At 42.0% G+C, this 20915-nt stretch overlaps 2 protein-coding genes across 3 annotated transcripts; both read left to right on the top strand.

Moving 5' to 3' along the window:
- The first annotated feature begins 1749 nt into the window (after positions 1-1749).
- Positions 1750-9746, top strand: alx3 (ALX homeobox 3). 2 transcript variants are annotated; one of them, XM_056385375.1, is made up of 5 exons: positions 1750-1856; positions 3924-4233; positions 8284-8558; positions 8695-8820; positions 9014-9746. In XM_056385375.1, the coding sequence occupies exons 1-5, from the start codon at positions 1842-1844 to the stop codon at positions 9371-9373; spliced, it is 1086 nt and encodes a 361-aa protein (XP_056241350.1). In that variant the 5' UTR covers positions 1750-1841; the 3' UTR covers positions 9374-9746. The 2 variants fall into 2 exon arrangements, with proteins under 2 accessions (XP_056241350.1, XP_056241349.1); XM_056385374.1 differs by lacking the exon at positions 1750-1856 and having other exon boundaries at positions 3818-4233.
- Positions 9747-12661: 2915 nt separating this feature from the next.
- Positions 12662-17550, top strand: rbm15 (RNA binding motif protein 15). Its single transcript, XM_056384050.1, has one exon. The coding sequence runs from the start codon at positions 12837-12839 to the stop codon at positions 15387-15389; it is 2553 nt and encodes an 850-aa protein (XP_056240025.1). The 5' UTR covers positions 12662-12836; the 3' UTR covers positions 15390-17550.
- Positions 17551-20915: the final 3365 nt, after the last annotated feature.

Raw genomic sequence — 20915 nt, forward strand, 5'->3', positions numbered from 1 at the left:
CTACGTGCTGTTTGGAGATCACACAGATTGTCACTGGAAAAGGTCAGATCTTTGTTTACTCTCTATTGATACAACAGACATTATGCACTATTATAACATCACTAAATTACCATATAACCTTTTAAATGTCTGAATGTATGTAATCAATTAGTGCCCGAGTACTTAATTCATTTGATTACATTTGTGCCTGTGCGCAATCTTACAAGCCTGTGTATGTGACATTAAGAGACAGGATGTAAGGTGTAACAGGGTGTGACAAAGCCCTGCAGACTGACAGTCAGGCAGAGAGGATGTAGTGGAGGGAGGGGTGGAAGTGGCTCTTTAGCCCAAGGGCCGCAGGGTGCGCCGTGAGAGTGCAGGGTCACCTTTATCCATGCTGTCTGTGCCCAGAGCGGGGAGGTGGCGGGGGGAGACCTGGGACTCCCAACAGGCTGAACTCATTTCCTGTGCAGGGTCATGCCCAGGACAGACTTGGAGGACAAGGGTTTAGGACCGCAGGGAGCAGTGAGGGGAGCTGGTCATGGTATGGACAGCAAGTTGATGCTATTTTCTGCTGTTTCCCTGCTTTTAACCGGCGCTTCTTTCCCTGCGAGTGGATGAGCATAAGATGCACACATCTCTTGCTGAGGTAGGGTTTAGTGATAAGTTAACACAATGCACTCATTTTAGAAAGGACAGCGGCTTTGTTTTGCTTGATGTTGCAGATATTTCAATGTCTATTTTATCCTGAAAGTTGGACCTTTCAGTAGATGAATGAATGGTGCCCCCCCCCCCCCAAGTATAATTAAACAAGCCACAGCATACAGATGTCTACACAGACGCGTAGGAGACTCTGATTCCTCAGCAAATAACATACCCATAATCCTCTACATTTTATGCTCTCTTGATGCAATATTCATATAAACACTGTTACCTGCGGCGGCTCCGAGATCATAGCGCAGACGTTCTTCCTCTTGCCCACATTTCTGGAATGCATTTACTCAGCTGGGTTCATGAATTCAAGAGTGCTCTGCTGCCTCGGGCCACAGAGGACATGCCTGACACGAGATTTGAGGAACATATCCGCGTCCCCTTGTGTGTACATCTTAAAACGTATACTCCCCTCTCACAGAACTATGAGGTTTTTAATGGTGGTCAGCCAGACAGCTTGATAAATGCTGGCAGCTACACCTAGGCTGAAGTTTAGGGGGATGAATGCACTCAGAGTGTGGGAGGGTAAAAGGTGGCACTGTGGTTGTGATTAACATGACAGTGCTGCCTTTTTTTAGCCTCTACGCTCTACTGACCCAAACATGTTAATCTAAGTCATGTTACTCATAAATGTCATTAGGCCTTATATCTGAGGTCACTAATCATTTTAAACTTAAAGGAGCTCTTCCTTTCCATGCACGCAGCTATGTCTTTACAATTTGTGTCCAGATGAAGACTAAAATTTTCATTTTGCTCATGACTACACTTGAGACTCAAGAAAGATAAAGACAGGAATGTATTTTGAGTGTCTTATCTGCACATTGGAGTATGAAGAAGGGATTAGAAATTGTTTTCTGTTGGTTTACTGATTATTGTTATATTTAAATGTCATAAAAACATAGCTTCAAGCTAGAATTTGAGCTCACTTGGAGCCATCATTCACACGCCATGTTAACTCCATCTTTCTTGTTGCACAGCCTTTTTCCTACACTTGGATCTGTAACATGCAGTGTGGACACTTTGATATTTCAGAGCTCAAAATGGAATCAAATGGGGCTTATGAGGCCCTTCAGCCCAAATGGACCTCATGTTTACACACTTGTCCATCAGCTGAGCAGCCTGCGGCCTCAGGTATCAAGAGAGATGGTGAGATGAACCCAAACCTGGTAAGTGCACTGTGTTTAGTCGAGGTTTGTCTAGATCGGAGATAACATGTCAGTATCAAAAGGCTTTTATCTTACTGCTGAGTCTAACTCTTTCTGAGGATATTCAGTCAGTTTTGAGCTGCATGGTAAAAATGAATAACACAGCTTGTGCCATAAACAAAGAATGCTCTTTCTGCTTTTATTTAAGATATTGTTATTGTTTTTATATTCAGAGACTTTTATCAAAACAAATGTTACTTGATTTCAAGTTAAAAAAAAAAACCCACAAAAATGTAAGAGTAATATTGCATCAATTAAAACTGTATTTTACTGCCTACAGGGAAATGTTATGACTTTCATGACTATTGTTCTGCTCTTTCCATTATTTCTGAAAGACATTCAGTATTATTTAGTACAGCCACAGGAAATCAGCGCCATAGTTTGGAGCTGAAGGACAAGGAAACGGCGAAGTGAACTACAGCTGCTGTAATAGTCGGGCAGACACATCGATAATTTACAGTAACATGACTATTGTGCATTTAATCTCTTTGATCTCAGTTTAAGTCATAACCATATATTTCGGCCTCACATTGGTGTATTCTCAAGATTACATGATCGAATAATTATTTTGTTTGAATTAATAACTGATGCTTAACGTTCTTCATTTAAAACAAATATCTTATTGTATAGATAACAACCTCCAAAATCCTAAATTTCGCACAGATCTTCTCAGGTGAAATAAGATGTGGGCCAAACTGCCACATACGCTTTGAAATGTTTCGATAGATGCCGTCGCATTTGCAAGGAGAATGATGGTTTTTACTGTATCAATTCAAAAACATAAGCGATCGAAACTTTTATTACTGTAAGTGGACAATTAAATAAACCATCTCAATTAATTTACATGTTTTATTATTATTTACATATTTGTTTATAATCATTAGCATATTTAATTAAGCTGTTTGCGTATCAATTTGTGTTTAATTTATTATCCAATTGTGCTTGACCTCAACAATCTTCTGGACTGATTTCCACACGTTTTGTAGCCAAATTAAATTACTCTCCTCTTTTCTTTCTTTTTTTTTTTTTTTTTTACTTGAGTCATTTATAATGGTCAGGAATTTGTGTTACCACCCCAGTGAACTGGTCATTTTTGATGTGGCACGTATTTCAATTAATTTCTTCCCTTTTTGCTTTAGCGGCAAGGTCCAGTTAAGAATAAATTTACCCGCAGTAGAATAATGCATCGAAATCTGACCCATAAAATAATAAGATGAGCTGTAATAGGTGGAACAGTTTATACTGTGCGTGCAGAAATATTTAAATGAAAAGGAAGAGAGTCTCAGTATCACAAAGCATATGTTAAGAAAACATTTAGGTCCAGTCGTTATGAAATGTAATGAAATACAGTAAAATAAAAATAAATAAATTAAATAAATAAATGAAAAAAACAAAAAAAACAAATAACAGACTGTGTCATCGTGGCCTTCAGGAAAAAGGTGTATTTTTATTCGGTGATTTTCCGTGTGTAAACTGTTGTGTGTGTGTGTCTGTCTGCTTCTCCTGTCCTGCTTGATTTGGTGATTAGGTCCATAATAATATATGAAATAGGAATTAAATGGTTAATTGGAGGGACACAAACCACACGTGATTGAATTTTTGGCGGATTATATCAGATTGCCCGATGCTGTAGACATCGAGAGACAACCCTCTCTCTCGCTCGCTCTCTCTCTCTCGCTCTCTCTCAACCACCCCCCCCCCCCCCCCCCCCCCGCCCCCCCCGCCCCCCAGTCTCTCTCTCTTTTCCTCCCACGCGCACACAGGCGCGCGGGCACACACACACACACACACACACACACACACACACACACACACACACACACACATACACACACACTCCAACCCCGGTTTCACGGGTCTTTGTTTCTGATCTATTAAATCCCACCCACTTGACATGAACACAGAAGAAGAAAAAAAAAAAACCTCTCACTCAGGCGCCCACACTATTAGCGCCCAGTCGCTGTTGTCTGTCCTGCCCGCTGGACCCGTAAGATGGAGACTGAGAGTTGTTTGCCTTTCTCTTCGCAGACCAGCAGGAGGACGCCGGAAAACTCCCCGGGACTGGAACACGGCGGCTCCGGCTCCTTTCTCCCCTGCGACGAGCTGCAGAAACCCTCGCACCTTCCTCCTCCTCCTCTCCCTCACCGCCTCAGCCTGCGCGGGGATGTGTACGCCGCCGCCATGGGGAGGTTTGGTGATGCTGCGGCGGACTTTACGCACGGCGCTGCCCCGGCGAACCCGCCCGCCTCACCATCCAAACACAGCAAGTTCTTGGACAGTATAAACCAGGATCAGAAGGGGAGCGGCAAGCCGGCGTTTTATGAAACCAGCTCAGAGGGTAAGTTAGAGATCATTTAAGTTTAAAAAAAAGTTTAAAAAAAGAATAACTAAAGTAAAAGTAGGAGCAACAGCAAGATCTCTACAACTCCTGTTGCCATCATGATGAACTAGGCTTGTTTGTATATGTCTGATATATATATATTATATTATATATTTGTCTTTAGCCTACAACAACTCACAACAAAATTTTAATAGATGATAGTTTATCCTTAAGAGGCAATAAAAAACAAGTATTTTATGCCTAAATTTCTTTAGTGCTGCAGATGATCCTTGCATTGACATATTTTTTCCAATTATGACATTTCAAAAGTAAAATAATGGCCGCCTTGCTCAGAATAAGCGGTTGTAAAAAAAATATTGGATGAATGGAGAAATAAAAACTGACAATAAACGTTAATAAAATCAAAAAAATAAATACATTTTGTGAGTAATTAAATTACACAAATTCAGTGGATCATATTTCAAATCATTATAATTTGTTTCTGTTTTAATAATTACACAAATGTGTTACTTGAGTTTTACTGTCAGTGCAAGGGAAAGCATGGTTGTGATAAAAATGTCAACAAGTTTTCTTTCCCTTGACAGGCTTGATGTAAAGTGAGAGAGGTTAAAGGTCAGCCTGGCAGCAAGTTGGGTGTGTCATTAGGCTACTAGTCAGCTATCAGCTTTTTAGTGCAACGTTCAGCGTATTTCAGCCCTTACACTCTCTGTCAATCGCCTTTTTCACATCATATGAAAAGTTTCGTGGTGTAAAACAATAGGAATGGACTTTGAAGTTTGCAAGCAGTCATGGACTCAAAGACTGTCAGGCCTAATTGCCTACAAATGTCCATCTTGGGAAGAAAAGTAACAACTGTATACGTTGAACCGAAGCCTGAAGAAATGATGTGGTCTTTCACTTTATTTATTGGTGTTGATGATTCTGCAAAGCAAAAGAGGATATGAGCGCTGATAAGGTCTTTGTGATATCTGTGTCCAGAATAATATACAACAGCTTGATTCATGTTCCTGCCAAAGACAGCCAATAGATTTTTTTTCGCAGTTAGTTATGATAACGATATCAGCTGTCCTGTTTCAAAGACTTTTATTACTTTTCTCTTTAAAGTTTGAATAAGAGAAGGCATGTATGGTTTCTCCTTCCCCCTTTCTCAGAAAACACTCACACACACACGCAAGCTTGTGCACTGACAATTGTTAAGTGTTAGTTTAATTTACTTTTTAATACTGCTGCAAATGCGCCGGGCTTTGGATTTATGTGCAGAACAGTGTGTGTGTATGTGTGTGTATCTATCCACGCACTACTATTCATTAGTGTGTTTTTGAGTTTGGGTTCACACACCTTCAAAAAGCAGACGCGTCTTCCTGTTTTGTCTACGGTGGGAGGATAGTTTAGTGATGGCGGGACAGACCAACATGTGAAAAAAAAAAAAATGTCAACCATTTTCACACCTTGAGGTTTTATTCTAGTTTGCAATATTGTTTTTCACAATCCATTATTAAAACTGCAATACAGAGTTAACACATTTTAATTAATGGGTGAATTGATCTTTATAAAACTGCTTCACAAGGAATTGCTTGATTTCTATGATGCAAACTAAAAATTTTGAACAAAAGATTTCTGACTATTTTTCACAAATAAAGGGCCAGTATGTAAAGAATAATGCTTCTTTTGTGCTTTTACACTTTGAGGGGTTTTAACGCTTGAATTTCTGTATTGTATTTATTACATTTATAATGTTTTTTACTATATTTACTACATTGCTAAATTTGAATTTATATGTATGATGTTTCCAATAGGATATTAGCTTTTTGTCTCTAAATGTATGGCATAGCTACCAACATATAAAATGTATTCACGGGTACAAACATTTATTATCTTTTTCATATTTTTCAGATTCGAAATATGCCATACATACAAATGCATGTAATTTCTCCATAAAATTAAAATAAAATAAAGTAGCCCTCACTAAAAATCCCTCACCATTTAAACCCCCCCCCCAACAGCACAAAAAGGTTCAACCCTCGCAAAACCCCAGGAAGAGGCTGAGATTGCGTAATTTTGAATTGTGTGCATTTTTATTATTCATCTGTTATAATAACTGTAGCAGATGTATTTAAAACCAGCGATTGTGTTCTACGTCCTTTAATGGAGCAGGATGAAACATGTTTTACAGATTGAAGCGGTGTTTTGCACGAATTGAAAACGTTAATGTAAGAGCAGGAGGCCTGGAAAAGAGGCAGCTGAAATTTCTACTGTGACTATTTTATATTAGAATTAATCCCCTTGCTCACAACATGATGTTCCTGCGTGTACATTTCAAATTTCTCCTCTATTTGCCTTTTCTTGCATTTTACATAGATCTCCAATTACACTGGAGTGGAGGCAGAGCAGATGTGGGTGCTTGACAGGGTAAAAGCTATACTATGGCCCGCGGCCGCAGTTTGCTATCTTGACGGAGAATATTGCAGAATACAGCATGAACTGTGGTGTGAGGTCGGATCTAATGGGCGCGAGGAAATTAACGTTGCAATGAAAAGCGCTCTCTGTTGGGCCCCATATTGAATCAGGAGGATAGCAGAGTAGCGTCTGAGCTGCCCCCGGTGAATGAGTGCCTGCAGATAGATGGAGAGTGATTTTGTTTTGGAGCTCAAGGTTAAACTTAATGAACATGGACAACAACATCCAAACATTGCAGGAGGGAACAGCTCTTTCCATGGTCTGTTAACAGGAAGGAAAATAAGACTTTCAGATTTCCCTTTACTGCTGAATGTAAAGGCCAGAATGTATATTATTAATTCAAACAATCAAGCGCTTTATTATATATAGATTTGTCATATATTTCAGTGCGGTATCCTGGTTGTCTTATCCTTAATTTGAATGTTTTGACTTGGACATCGCAAAACGTTTCCCATAGAATAAATTGACATGTCTGTTTGGAATGTGACCCTAAACTTTTCTTTTCTGTATTTCCACATGAAATCAAATCTTGTTTTTTACTTATTGCCTTGTGGGTTTAACTCACTGAGAGTTCACTGCCTAAATATGGTTGTCTGGGCTAATCTAATTAAAACACTGCCTGGCTGAATTAGTGTTGTGTGTGTTGATTTTCTCAGGCGTCTCACAGCTCAGCCTCTTCTGGCAGCTTTTGTTTGGGAATTAAATTGAGAGGCATAAAAAACAAGCAAGAGATTAATGGTTTTCAGTGATACCTCGAGAACAAAATGTTTGATGTGATAAAAAGTTGAATTTGATTTTGTAACAAGGTGTAAAGTTACAGTTTATTGGTCTTGACCACTGTGTGCCAGATTCATATGTAAGTGAAAGTGTTCTGGTTTTAAAAAAGGACATTAAGTAATTTCATTGGCAGTCAAAAGGCGAGTTGTTGATCGTTCAGTTCTTTTGCATCAGTGTCTGATATGCAAAGACATTTGGCTTGAAGCACTGGCTTATTCTGTACAAATGTTGTATATTTCTCTACCTCATGTTCGTGGGTGTATCTTCTGGACGCTCTGATTTGGCTTGAGGTATGAATGTTATCTGTGCCACCCTGTAAAAAGCTGCTGATTTGTTTGTGGTGTGCCTCGGGGTCCCGCCTAGTCTCCCTGAAATCAACAAAGTGTAAAAAAAACAAACAAAAACAAAACAAAAAAAAAATATTTTAAATTTCATTTAACCACTAAATTGAGAGCAACATTTTTTTTTCATTAGTGCATAATTTTCAAGAGTGTCCTGGCCAAGATTGGCAGCTATGAGATCCAGACAAACCAAATAAAACGGATTGCATGAAGTGTTTGACAGAGGATCAGATTGCAATGATGTTAGAATTTAAAGCAGAAGTTTACAAATGCAAAATCTTAAGTTGAATCAGCACTCTAAAAATTACAGAGAGTGGTACGTCAAAGACAACCGATCAGTAGTCTGAAACCATCAAACAATAATCTGATGCTGAGGGAAAAAAATGTTACAGTTTGAATATTTGCATATGAATTTCTGTCAGTTTTTAAATATATATATTCATTACATCTCTGTGTGCCCTGCATGCCTCAGTCAGAGAGAAAGGAGCTCCAAAAGCCATGGGCTATCCTGGGATTGGCACAGACTGTTGCGGCAAGCTGAAAGAGTCAGTCGGCGGTTTACAGGGGGACTCCATCGCTGACTCCATCGACTTATCAGGCAAGAACAAGAAGCGACGCAACCGCACCACGTTCAGCACCTTTCAGCTGGAGGAGCTGGAGAAAGTGTTTCAGAAGACACACTACCCTGACGTGTACGCCCGGGAACAGCTGGCACTGAGGACCGAGCTCACTGAGGCTCGGGTTCAGGTGTGTGTTCGGGCAACTAATTCACATTTTACACCTTCTCATTTTTATAACTACAAACAGAAGAGAATCTGTGGCCGGAACAAGACCTGTTGTCATCTGAAGATTTCCTGTTCTACTATATTTTTGTATTTGAAAGGTTTGGTTCCAGAATCGTAGAGCCAAGTGGAGGAAACGGGAACGCTATGGGAAGATCCACGAGGTGCGCAACCACTTTGCTGCTACATATGATATCTCTCTCCTCCCTCGCCATGATACATACCAGGTGGGCCACCACAGATCTCACATGACTTACATGTTGTAATACCGTATTGATCCTGCTGCGAGAACGAGAACTAGTACGAAACTGAACAAGCTCAGTCTGACCTTTGCTGATACTGTGTTCATCGCAGAGCATGAAACATCGTCATGTTGATTTCAATAGAATTCCAGATGTATCTTATCCTAAATCTCTCCAGATGCAGGGAAACCTGTGGCCAGGGGCAGCCTCAGGAGGAGGCGGTGGTTCAGGTGCTGGTTGTGTCCTAGGAGCCGACTCCATCCCCTCATCCTGCATGAGTCCATACCCTCACCCCCACAGCAACCTGCAGGGCTTCATGGGCATGCCCACATCCCCCAGCCACCCACACCACCACCACCACCACCACCACCCGTCCCACCATCCGGGCATCAATGGCCTCTACTCGCTCCACGGCTTCCCCGGAGGCCTCGGGTCCCCTTCCATCGAGGGGCCCGAGACTGAGTACAAGCCAACGGGCCTGGTGGCGCTGCGGATGAAAGCCAAAGAGCCAGGCAGCATCCTCTCCTGGCCTACATGACCACAACAGTGCCAGCTCTCCATTATGCACTGACTGAGCCAAAGCATATTACATTCCTGACCCATGCACAGTCCCAGATGTACACACCCACCTCAGCATATGACTCAAATATTTCCTCTTAACATTTATGTAAGCCAACTTGGAGACGTTTCAGGATTCAGAAGATCTTGGAACACAAATTTCATGAACATTCAGGGCAACTTGAGCCTCCTGCATGAAACCCAACATATTAACAGGAACTTTCTTGTTTCCAGTTTTACTTTAATATCACAATGCTGAGACCAAAGAGGAAAAATTATTTAAGCATGTAAAAAATGTAATTATCATATTAATCTTTGTTTTATGTCTGTTGTGCTTTATAGTGTGACCAGTAATAAAGGCCTCAATCTAAATCATCTGTCTTATTCAATAGGAAAGTAGTTTTGGGAAAAGACGTTACGAAAATGTAACAAAAACAATCTCAACCGGAATTATTTTAGCCTTGACATGACTCTTTTAGAAAAACGATAACCAAGAGAGCTAACCAAAAGTCTGTGTCACATTTTAACTGGGAATGCGGTTGTGAGGCAAAAATGCTTCGCAGGCTGTGGTTGCCATAAACATAGAGATTTCTGCTGTGCAGGAAGTGAGCTTCTTTGTGTTCGGTAACGTGCACAGAGAGAGCGTACATGTGCAGCCTACTCGGCTTCGCTTCAGGAGGCCTTCAGGTTGCACCTCGTGTATCACGAACAAGTGGCAGGTTCATTAATGAAAAGCTAACTGAGCGACCACACTTGACTATTGATGATAAAGTAGAGAGCCTCCCACAGACGGCTGGCTTCACGGTGAGGCAGGCATTTCTCCTTCACATCTGGCATCAGTGGTAAACCCGACCAACTGAGTAATGAGTTACAGTTTAATAGAAGAAATTGGGGTTACCATGGCCCAGTTATAAATACTTGTCTTTGTGTGTTGTCTTAAAAGAAGAACATGACATAAATATGTTTCTGTGCCATACTTAGTCTTGCATGTATTCTGAATGCTTTCCTAATAATTGTTTTCAGGAAATCTCCTTGTTGTGCTTTACCCCAAACAATTTACTTTATTGTCAAGGAAACACCGAATTGCATGGTACCATCCCATCTGGTGTAAATTACTAAATACCAGCATATTCATGTCAGATGTGCACATTTCAATCTGTGTGAGATTGAGAATGCAACTTGAATTGAGAAAAAAGGAGTTCCACTGGTGGACAAAGCCCTCCCAAGCTCCACTTACTCCCCAGGAGTGTACATGGCTTACGGCGGAATATATTGGCTCTCCTTTCCCTTTTGCTTGCTTCACCATGACAGCCATGCTGGGGCGGATTAGCTGCCATTCCCTTAGTCTGTGTCGGGGTTTTGTGTGAGCCACTAACATGTGGTTCCAATAGAAGAATGCACAAACCCATCAGAAACACTTTCCACACCCACAGCTTCAAATTCCAGCCAGGCCCTGGGAGACGGCAGCCCTTACTGCAGTTACATAGTCCCCCTGATTAAATCCCAGATTAAGTGGAGAAGATAAGAAGACCTGTCAGTAGGGATAAGGGATTGAGGAGATGGCCATCTTTGGGAAAGCTAAAGAAATAGCAGATGGTGGATCAGGGCTCAATTTTAATATTTATTTTTGGATAAGCAGCAGGTTAATCAAATCTATCTGTCCATAAACAAAAGAGGAAACTGCGGCTTCGTGAATTGGATATGTTAACTTTTGAACACTGTCAGGACAGTTGTAATATAGTAACTCACAATGTTGTAATAACTTAAAAATCATCTTACAATAGGGGGTCATCAGTTTTGATTGAAGTTGTCATTTAAATTACAGTGGTGTGGTATTAGCTTTGTTCTGTATTCACTGAGTATATCAGACTACAAAAGGCCTATGTGATTTGTCAGAAATAAATGAAAACTGTTGAGTTAAGACTGCACAATGCTGGGGGCAGTTCTTAACTAAGCATCGCTCTGTGTGTCAGGGTCACTGGGTGAAGACTATAGCTAGAGTCTGGAAATGCACATACCCACAGCCTCATTAATGGACTAAAAATATGATTTAATGCTCATTAACATCTGTAAGCTGCCTGCTGGCCACCGTTCTGAGCTTTGATCTCAACAAGATTTATCTCAGCCTTGAAGCGCAGCTATTGTGAACCAACAGATCCCTGTATTTGAAGTAGCCGGACAGCATTAACATGTCCCACTACGATAAACAATGTGGAAGCTCAGGGCGACCAACACAGTCAAACAGTGGAGTGAGGCAAGTTCAACACAGTCTGTCATGAGGTATTTGGTTTCTTCCATTTGGCTTTTCATTATCCACACAAAAAAAAACATCCTTCAGCTTTAAATGCCCCACCAAGCTGACGATTTGCATTTTACTGTACGGTGGTACAAAATGTTTTTATCAGGAGGTGCTAAAGGTGGCTGATAGAAACAGCAACTTCAGCTAATTGTTGTTTTATTTTGGCTTCATCAAAGCAATAGCTTGACTTGAAAAAAATAGGAGAAAAATAAATTCAAAGGCCAAATGCTGTATCAGTGGGTTATTACAGTTGTGTTTTTTTATTTTGCTTTCAGTTTGTACATGCAAAAAGGTAACGCCTTTAAAAAGTATTCAAGGACACGAACAAGCACTAAGAGCATGGCTGAAAATCTGCCCATTTAACCTCCATTACTTAACAAGGCTATTAATTAAATATCAACTTAAAAGGCTGATAATTAATAAATTACTGCAATTATGCATGAGTTTGGTTACTGTATGAGGAAACAGATTACAACAGGTTTATTACCAGCTTGCTTTGTCCACCTACCCCAGGCAGAAAGGCCTTGTGGCCATCCAAGGTCATTTTTAAGGATTAGTTAGAGGCTTATGGGCTACTGTACCTATTGAGCTACTGTTCAAATACTGCCACCTTGTGGTATTAGGTCTAATTTGTGTTAATGAGATGACAAAGTTTCTCTGTACCTCCCTACACTGTGCTCATTTTGTTACCTGTCAAATATTAGAATATTTTTTAAGACTCATTTACTAGGCACATTGTCCATAATACTACAACATAACAGTTACACACAGTTACACACACAGCTGATGCATTCACATGCCCTCAGAGAAATTGTAAATCTTGAAATAACTTTCTTTCGTGTAGTACTCCAGTTATTTTGTCCACCGTTTCCATGGTATTAAAATGTGAAAAACCTAAACATTTTTATTTAAATGTCTCAGCGGATGATTGACATACTCTTTAAAGTTTTCCACCCACTTTTCAACCAATCAGCTCGAAGGGGCGGGCCTTCACGCTAATCTTTACAAAATGGCGGCTGTTGTTGTTTTGCCGCAGGGTCAGTGAATAAATCCGCTTTTTATTTCATTAATTTTCTGCACTAATTTGCAGAAACAGCACTAAAAAACCCCAGGCGCCCCGAGGATCGGCTCTGTGTGGACTGAAATGAAAGGTAAAGAGCGGTCTCCGATTAAAAAACGCTCCCGGGCCTTGGACGATATTCGAGACAGGGGAGGATGCCACCCGACCAGCAAGAAAATGGGGGCTCTTTCCGTTTCCAGTGGGAGTAATAATGGGAATAGCTCGACCAAAAGCGACGGCGGCTCGACGAGAAGGAGTCTACTTGGTGAAAAGAGAGAGAGGGATTTCGACAGTCATAGCCGCACTGGAAATAATCACAGCTGTCAGTCTGCAGCCGCTAGCTCCGTGGGTAAAAACCACAACCTGAGCCTGACGCTGGATTTAGCCTCACCGAGGACCACTTCACGGGGGGAGCAGCGGGTTCAGCCGCCCAGCACCGAGAGTGAGTACAAAACCCTCAAAATAAGCGACCTGGGCACCCAGCTGAGCGACGAAGACATAGAGGACGGACTCTTTCATGAATTTAAAAAATTTGGAGATGTGAGCGTTAAGATAAGCCGCAGCAACGACGAGCGGATAGCGTTTGTGAATTTCAGGAAGCCGGAGGACGCCAGAGCCGCTAAGCACGCCAGGGGACGGTTGGTGTTGTACGACCGGCCGCTGAAAATCGAGGCAGTGTACATCAACCGGAGGAGAAGCCGCTCCCCAGTAGAGAGAGACTTGTATGGTGCAGCTCAAAGCCATAGACATTTGCAGAGACCCCTTTCGCCCACGGGGCTTGGATATAGAGACTACCGGCTTCAGCAGCTGGCCTTGGGACGGCTCCCCCCTCCCCCGCCGCCCCCTTTGCCCAGAGAACTGGAGCGGGACAGGGAGTTCGCCCTGTTTGAAGCCAGGGCGCGTCCGGCTTTCATTGCAGAGCGAGCAGCTTTTCGTGAGGAGGATTTTATATCTCCAGAAGATGACCAAAGAGCCAATAGGACGTTATTTTTAGGCAACCTGGACATAACTGTTACAGAGGCGGACCTGAGGAGAGCCTTTGACAGGTTTGGGGTCATTACAGAAGTGGACATTAAAAGACCCACACGGGGACAAACCAGCACATATGGATTTCTGAAATTTGAGAACCTTGACATGGCTCACCGTGCTAAGCTTAGTATGTCTGGCAAAATAGTGGGCCGCAACCCCATAAAGATAGGCTATGGGAAAGCAACTCCTACCACGCGGTTGTGGGTGGGTGGACTTGGACCCTGGGTTCCTCTAGCTGCCCTGGCAAGAGAGTTTGATCGCTTTGGCACTATAAGGACCATTGACTACAGAAAGGGGGATACCTGGGCATACATTCAGTATGAAAGTTTGGATGCTGCACAAGCGGCATGCACACACATGAGGGGCTTCCCACTGGGGGGTCCAGAGAGAAGACTTAGAGTGGACTTTGCTGACACTGAGCATCGCTACCAGCAACAGTTCCTGCAGCCTCTTCCAATTCCACCTTTCGACATGGTGGCTGAGTCATTTGTCCACCGTGCCACACCTGAACCACTGAGGGTCAGGGAACGGACTCCACCGCCGCTTCACTTCAGGGAGAGAGAACTCTTTCCTGGAACTGAGTGGCCCAACCCGGCTATTCGGGAACGGGTACGTGCCTCGCCCTTTGAGCCTTTGGAACACTTGGAACGTGAGCGGCGGGCACGGGAGCCCTGGTCTTTGGAACGAGAGTTGCAGGGACGAGAACCTGTACGCAAGCGGCGCGTAATGGAGGATGGACGTCACATAGACCACTCCCCTGACAGCACTGAGAGGACAGTAAGGCGCAGACGTGCTTCTCCAGATGGTAGTCCTGGAGGTAGCAGCAGAGACGGAGGCCGCTTCAGTGACTCAGAGCGCCCTATTCGGGGCGAGAGACCCTCCCCAGCACGAGAACGTCACAGCAGCCTGGAGAGAAGTGGGGCTGAACGGAGACTCAAAAGCCAGAGTCTCTCTGACAAGGGACCTTCAAGCAGCAGCATTTCAACAATTGGAGAGCGTAAACGTAAAGCTGGTGATGGTGGTAAAGGGCCCGCCAAGAGAGAACGTTCTGAGATCAGCGCCAAGGGAGGCCAGCTGTCCAAGCCGGACAGCACCAGACTCAGTTTGGCCTGGCAGGGTATGCTGTTGCTGAAAAACAGCAACTTTCCAGCCAACATGCACCTGCTGGAGGGCGACCACAATGTAGCCAGTGACCTGCTCATTGACGGCACAACAGGGAGGCAGGTGAGCGAGCTAAAGATCACCCAGCGTCTCCGTCTGGACCAGCCCAAGCTTGACGAGGTATCCCGGCGCATCAAGGTTGCAGGTCCCGACGGCTACGCCATTCTGCTAGCAGTTCCTGGGACCACAGAGGATACATCTTCGTCTGACCCTGCAGCGTCGACTCAGCGGCCACTTCGGAACCTGGTGTCCTACCTCAACCAAAAACAAGCAGCAGGAGTCATCAGCCTGCCTGTGGGAGGGAGCAGAGATAAAGACAACACAGGGGTTCTTCATGCTTTCCCTCCCTGTGATTTCTCCCAGCAGTTCCTGGATTCCTCTGCCAAAGCTCTGGCTAAAAGTGAAGAGGACTATCTGGTCATGATTGTGGTTCGTGGAGCATCTTAAAAAAAATCAGAACACACTAAGTTCAAGTCATGTAAAAAAAAAAAAAAAAATCTGCTGTATGTCAGTAACTATTGCATGCTGTGTGTTCTGCATTATGGGTTACACTAGTATGGTTCTTGAGTGTTTGTTTGTATGTTGCCATGTAATCCACTAAAAGGACAAACAGTGCCCTTCTACAAAACTGAGAGGGTGTGTGGTTTTGAAATGATTTTTTTAAAGGGTGAATTGCTCACGAAGTCATAAACCTGCAGTAATTTAGCCAGGATACTGTAAAACATGAGGAGCATTTGAGGAATAAATTTTAATTTAATTTAAGAAGAGATAAGTCATAAAGAAAACACTCATTTGCAGGTTTAAATCTAATCCATCCAGATATACCAGAAAATAAGGAAAAGAAAATGTAGAAATGCAAGGAGTGGACACAATAATACCTCCACTACAATAAAACCACAAACCCAGGCCTCGCAAACTATTTTCGTCATTGAATCCACGTCTCCCTGACACAGTGTTAACAAAAGCTGAACAATACCAGCCCAACAAAGGTCATGTTTGTTTATGGGCTGGCATTCTGTATGGCCTTAGATTGTGCAAGTGTTGTTGTTGTTGTGTCTACCTCCTACACAGGTACTTAAGATGAGGGGAATCAGAAGACATAATTTTTCAAAGCTTTGAATTACAGTGCAATAATATTTCTACTATAATCACTTTTTGATGGATGGATACAAAGGTGAGCGTGACAGTTTTGAATTTGTGGATTTCAGGAAAGGTGTAGTGAATGATTTGGTACTGCAGTTTCAAAGCTAATCTCTTCGGAGAAAGAACCCTGTTAACATTTTTACGGTCAAAACATGTGGGGCAACTCTTCTCCATTGCACCACGCTCCATTAACTGAAGGTCTGTTGCCTTCATCAGGTAACCACCCTGATGAAGGCAACGTAGCCTGAGCACTGGTGAACGGAGAGTGGTGTACAGAGGAAGAGTTGTGCTATGTTCACTAATTTTGATGGGCTTGACTCGAAGCTCACACTGGTGTCCCTGTGTGCGTTCTCAGAGTTGGAAAATTTTGAAGGTCACCAGATAAAAAAGTGTCTAGATACAGCTGATACGTTTCAGTTATATACATTGTCATCTGTTAGAAAAATTATATTCAGGTTCATGGTTTGGATTTGAGGGTATTTTTTAATTGTGTTCCTCAGTTTGTGGAACAAACAAACAAATTGCAAGATAGACAATGAACTGTGTCCAGTCCGCTGGTAAAACTAAATTGTCATATCAACTTTGTGGAATGCTGAATACTAACAGATGTGAGAAAAGGAACGGCCCATAACACAATACGCATAGTATAGTAAAGCAAATAATAACATATTTCTCTTATTTTTTACTTCATATTTTATTTTGTGCATCCCTACCTTAGAAATGGTTGTGTAATGTGATCTATGAAAAAAAAAACTACAGTAGTAATGGATAAAAAAAGCTTAGAGAAGTTTGTGTTGATATTGACAGTCTGTTTCATTTATTGCTCTGAAACCAGTAGTTCCTCCAAGAATAATAATAATATTCAGTATAATTAAAATGTTGGTACCAAGTAACAAAAACCTGCTATTTGTTCAGCAAGTAGGTCTGTGTAATTTTAAAGTTTTAGCAGTACCTTAACTGTTGATGTTGGAATTTAAATTTTAGAGGTCTAATTTTGAATTTGAATATTTTACTGACGACTGCCAACATGTTCCAAAGGCCTACTCACCGTATTTTCTTTTGCCATTGTATGTTTGTCATGCAAAAGTAATCCACTCTGAGTTATAATTTGCTGACCTTGGTTAAATATGTAATCAGAACATTCATATGTGGGAAAGTTGTTATGTGTGAACATCACACCCACTGCAACGTTGGACTCCTGAGGAGACGAGAGCAGAGCTGAAAACCTCTGCAGAGAAGGCAACCTAGTATTTGTGAGTCCTCACTGATGAGGCAGCTTTTAAGTTGTGTAGCCCATCTGCACCTGTGATGACTTCTGTTTTAAGTGGAAAATTGAGCAATGTACACTTTGATGTCATGGGAAAGGAAAATCCATAGAGCCCATGCGAAGCTGTTCACATACCTGAAAGTGCGTTTGGGCACTTAATGTGACCGATTATCAATAAATTGTTCATTTGAAGGGAAACATGTTTCTTCGATGGAAGTGAATTGAAGAAACAAGCTGCCATACCTTATTGTGTTTCGAAGGAGTTGTCACTTGAAATTTTCTTTCTGCACACGAAAAGGGAGACAATTTGCAATTTGTTTAGCACCAGCGAAGAGAGACCCCTGTTTCGTGTGAGGATCGCTGTTTGCTCACGGGCCTGCTCTGAGCTCCTAAGCTGCCCATCAAAAATTACTCCCTCCCTCATGATCCCCTATTATACCCCTCAACTGCTGCTGTTGGCATGTGAACACCTGATCAGGATCGAGGAGCCAGAGTCCAGTTTGCAGTGTGAAGCAGTGGCAGATGCAGACAGCGGTGCAGTTCGGGAGGCGAGGGCCGGAGCAGACGGCAACATGTGCCAGTATCCTGTTGTTCTACCTGCTCATTATGCTAAAGGTTTCATGCACATTGTTCCCGCGTCTGAATAGGAGCTGAGGAAATTCCATCACCGGCCGTCACACACTCCACTCGGGAGATTGTGGGTGACACCGCTCTGAAATTTCCATAGCATCTACAGTTCAAGCTGTCTCACTGCAGAGGCCAAGCTGAACCACTGGGCTGATTTGTCGTTATTATATTTTGCCCAGTTATGATTTGATTTGACTTAATGTTTGGCTCAGGGAAGAGGATTGGTCCAGCCTCAGCTAGGAATATTGTTTGCCCCCATCCCATCTTTGTGTTCTCCTCTGATTGAACCCTCTCTGAGGAGACGAGCGAAGAAGCATGTTTGCTGTGCTGAAGCTGTATTCCCTTTGTCATCCGAGGTCTGCTGCAGCATGGAGATGAAACAAGAACAGGCCAGATTGTTCACCCTTTTTGACACCGCTGGAAGGAATTCACACTGCGGACCCCAACCATCCCCCAAGTTCTTCTAGGAGACCTTTTTGTTTTGCCTAAGCCCCTTTAGAAGTTTAAGGCCACGTTACACAGGAAAGAAAGTTTTCAGTTTCCTCCTCCCATCCATTTTAGACATGTTGGTGTGAAAGCAAAAGCTGTGTTCTGTGCTGAGAAGGACCCCTTACTGCACTAGAAAAACACTGCCATCTTGAGGACCATGGAGCTCCTGCCTTCCTCTCACAGTCAGCTACCTGATACATCACACTCATGCACACCAGACACCCAGGACAGAGCTGGTATCACTGTATGACTGCTGTATAGAGCGGCACCATGGTGAGTAGGAGAACGAGTGCTGCTTGCCAGGTCTGTATCGGTGGCTTAGGCAGCAGTGTGGTAAGTACAGTGTCAACACCACATGTTTCACAATAACAAATGCAAAATGGCATACTCTGGTTTCACTCCAAAGTAATTACTGAGGTCATTTCCACTGATGGCAATTGGCATAAATCCCAGACCCTAGTGTGAGATAATAGGAGCATTGACTGCCCACAATGATATATTGCATATGGTGTTATTTTGATCACCACCAACAAAAAATATGATGGATGTACTCCAACACTTTTACTCCTTCATTCGACACGTAATACTCACGTAGAAGCTTCAGCTAAAATGAAACATTTGTTCACATACGTTGCAAGATTGCTGTTATGTCAAATGTTGAAGTGCCTAGAGAGAAAAGACTAAATTTGGTGAGTTTTTGCAGCACGACTACTGCAGCTGTTGAACCCCCCCGCCCCCTCCCCCCCCCCTCCCCAGCCCCCATAACAAAATACTGCACATTTGGTTGTTTCTGCAGCTTCATTAGAGATGTAAATGTAATTCCTATCATTCACTTTGATGAAGATTTATTTTGTCTCTGATGGAAAAAATAGCCAGAAACTATAGTCAAGGTTAATATGATGTGGCCTGTGGGGAAACTGGTGTAGATTCAGTTATGAAGGCTTAATTGTTTCAGAACAGCAAAAAACAGCCTCAAGCCAGTGTATTCTCCTAGTAGACTCACAATTATGTGGAGCATCATCGGCAAGACACTCCTGGTCATAGATGATGTTACTGATCATGCTAAAAGGAACATGTATGAGCCAGTTTCTTATTAAAGCCTAAAGTGTTATCACCACTTACCAGTCAGAGAATTGTGATTAAAAGGAATTATAGAAGAAAATGGCTTCTGGTACAAAATGGTCTTTTGCGTTAGGAGACTACAGGCCACAGATGATACAGCCAGTTAATGAATATAAATATGAGATTAAAGGAGGCCTACTCCAGGACACTATACATACATCACATGATACAGTTACCAATCAAAATACATCCTGTTAAAACAAATGTAATCAATCTGTGGTCAATACTTGACTTTTTGATGTGGCAGCTGTCACCTCACTAATGTTAGTGCACTTTTTACTCTGATCCCTGTGTGCTCAGGCTGTATGAGCAGCTGCATGTGCTGTTTGTCATAGTGCCACAGTTGATTTCACTGATGAATGTAGAGACATGCAGCTAAATATTCTTTTTTAATCCTCAATGAGGTCTGACTCATCAAACACAACTGCAGCAGCAATACGATGCTTGGTGTTTTGTTCAAAAATCAGATATACTAAATTTAAGGAAAAAAGATCATTAAAAACAAACTTTGAGATTCTGATATTTATCAATTTACAGCTTGACTGTGATTTTGTCTTTATATACAGTGTTAAGGAGAAGTTTTATTTCTTGTAATTTGTAATTTGAAATTTTCAAAAATTTTCAAAGCTTGCTTTGTAAAACCCATTCACATAAATCTTAAATCAGTCATTAAGATATGTTGAATACTGATTGAGGTCGAAGTGTCAAAAGTTTTTGAAATAACATTTATTACCTATAATTCTTTCTAAAGATACCGTATTATATTTCTGTGTTTGCTCATGCATTATTGTAAAAAAGATCATCTGATTTACCGGCAGACAAACAATAAGCTATAGAAGCCACGAATGTGTCAATTAACATCTCCCCCCCTTGATTTATGTTGCTGTTGTATAAGATTTTAAATTTCTCAAGACAAGTATTAATGTGCAATAACAAGCATTTTTCAGCTCAAACTGTTATTAGTGATCATTTAACATTGTAAACTGCTGTCAGGATGAAAACGTGTTTGCATGTCTCCCATACAGAGCTCCTGTGGACAGCAGTTGGTGCATCACTTTGTTTCCAGGCCTCTGATAAACACACCATCAGGTCTCATCTCCTGTAAGTTTGCTTCGATTAACAATATCAAATGACAAAGTGTGTAACGCTTTAAAGCGGATATTTTCTGGGTCTACGCTTGAAACCTAAGATGAAAAGGAATGCAATCATATACACAAATCATTTTTATTTTTTTATGTCTGTTGTTTGTATGTCTTAACGATGTGTCAATAAATGGGTTGAATCTATTGCAACTTGTGAGTGTTTTTTGCATGGAGATATGAATG

The sequence above is a fragment of the Seriola aureovittata genome, chromosome 9 (assembly GCF_021018895.1).
Source record: "Seriola aureovittata isolate HTS-2021-v1 ecotype China chromosome 9, ASM2101889v1, whole genome shotgun sequence".
Lineage (NCBI taxonomy): Eukaryota > Metazoa > Chordata > Actinopteri > Carangiformes > Carangidae > Seriola > Seriola aureovittata.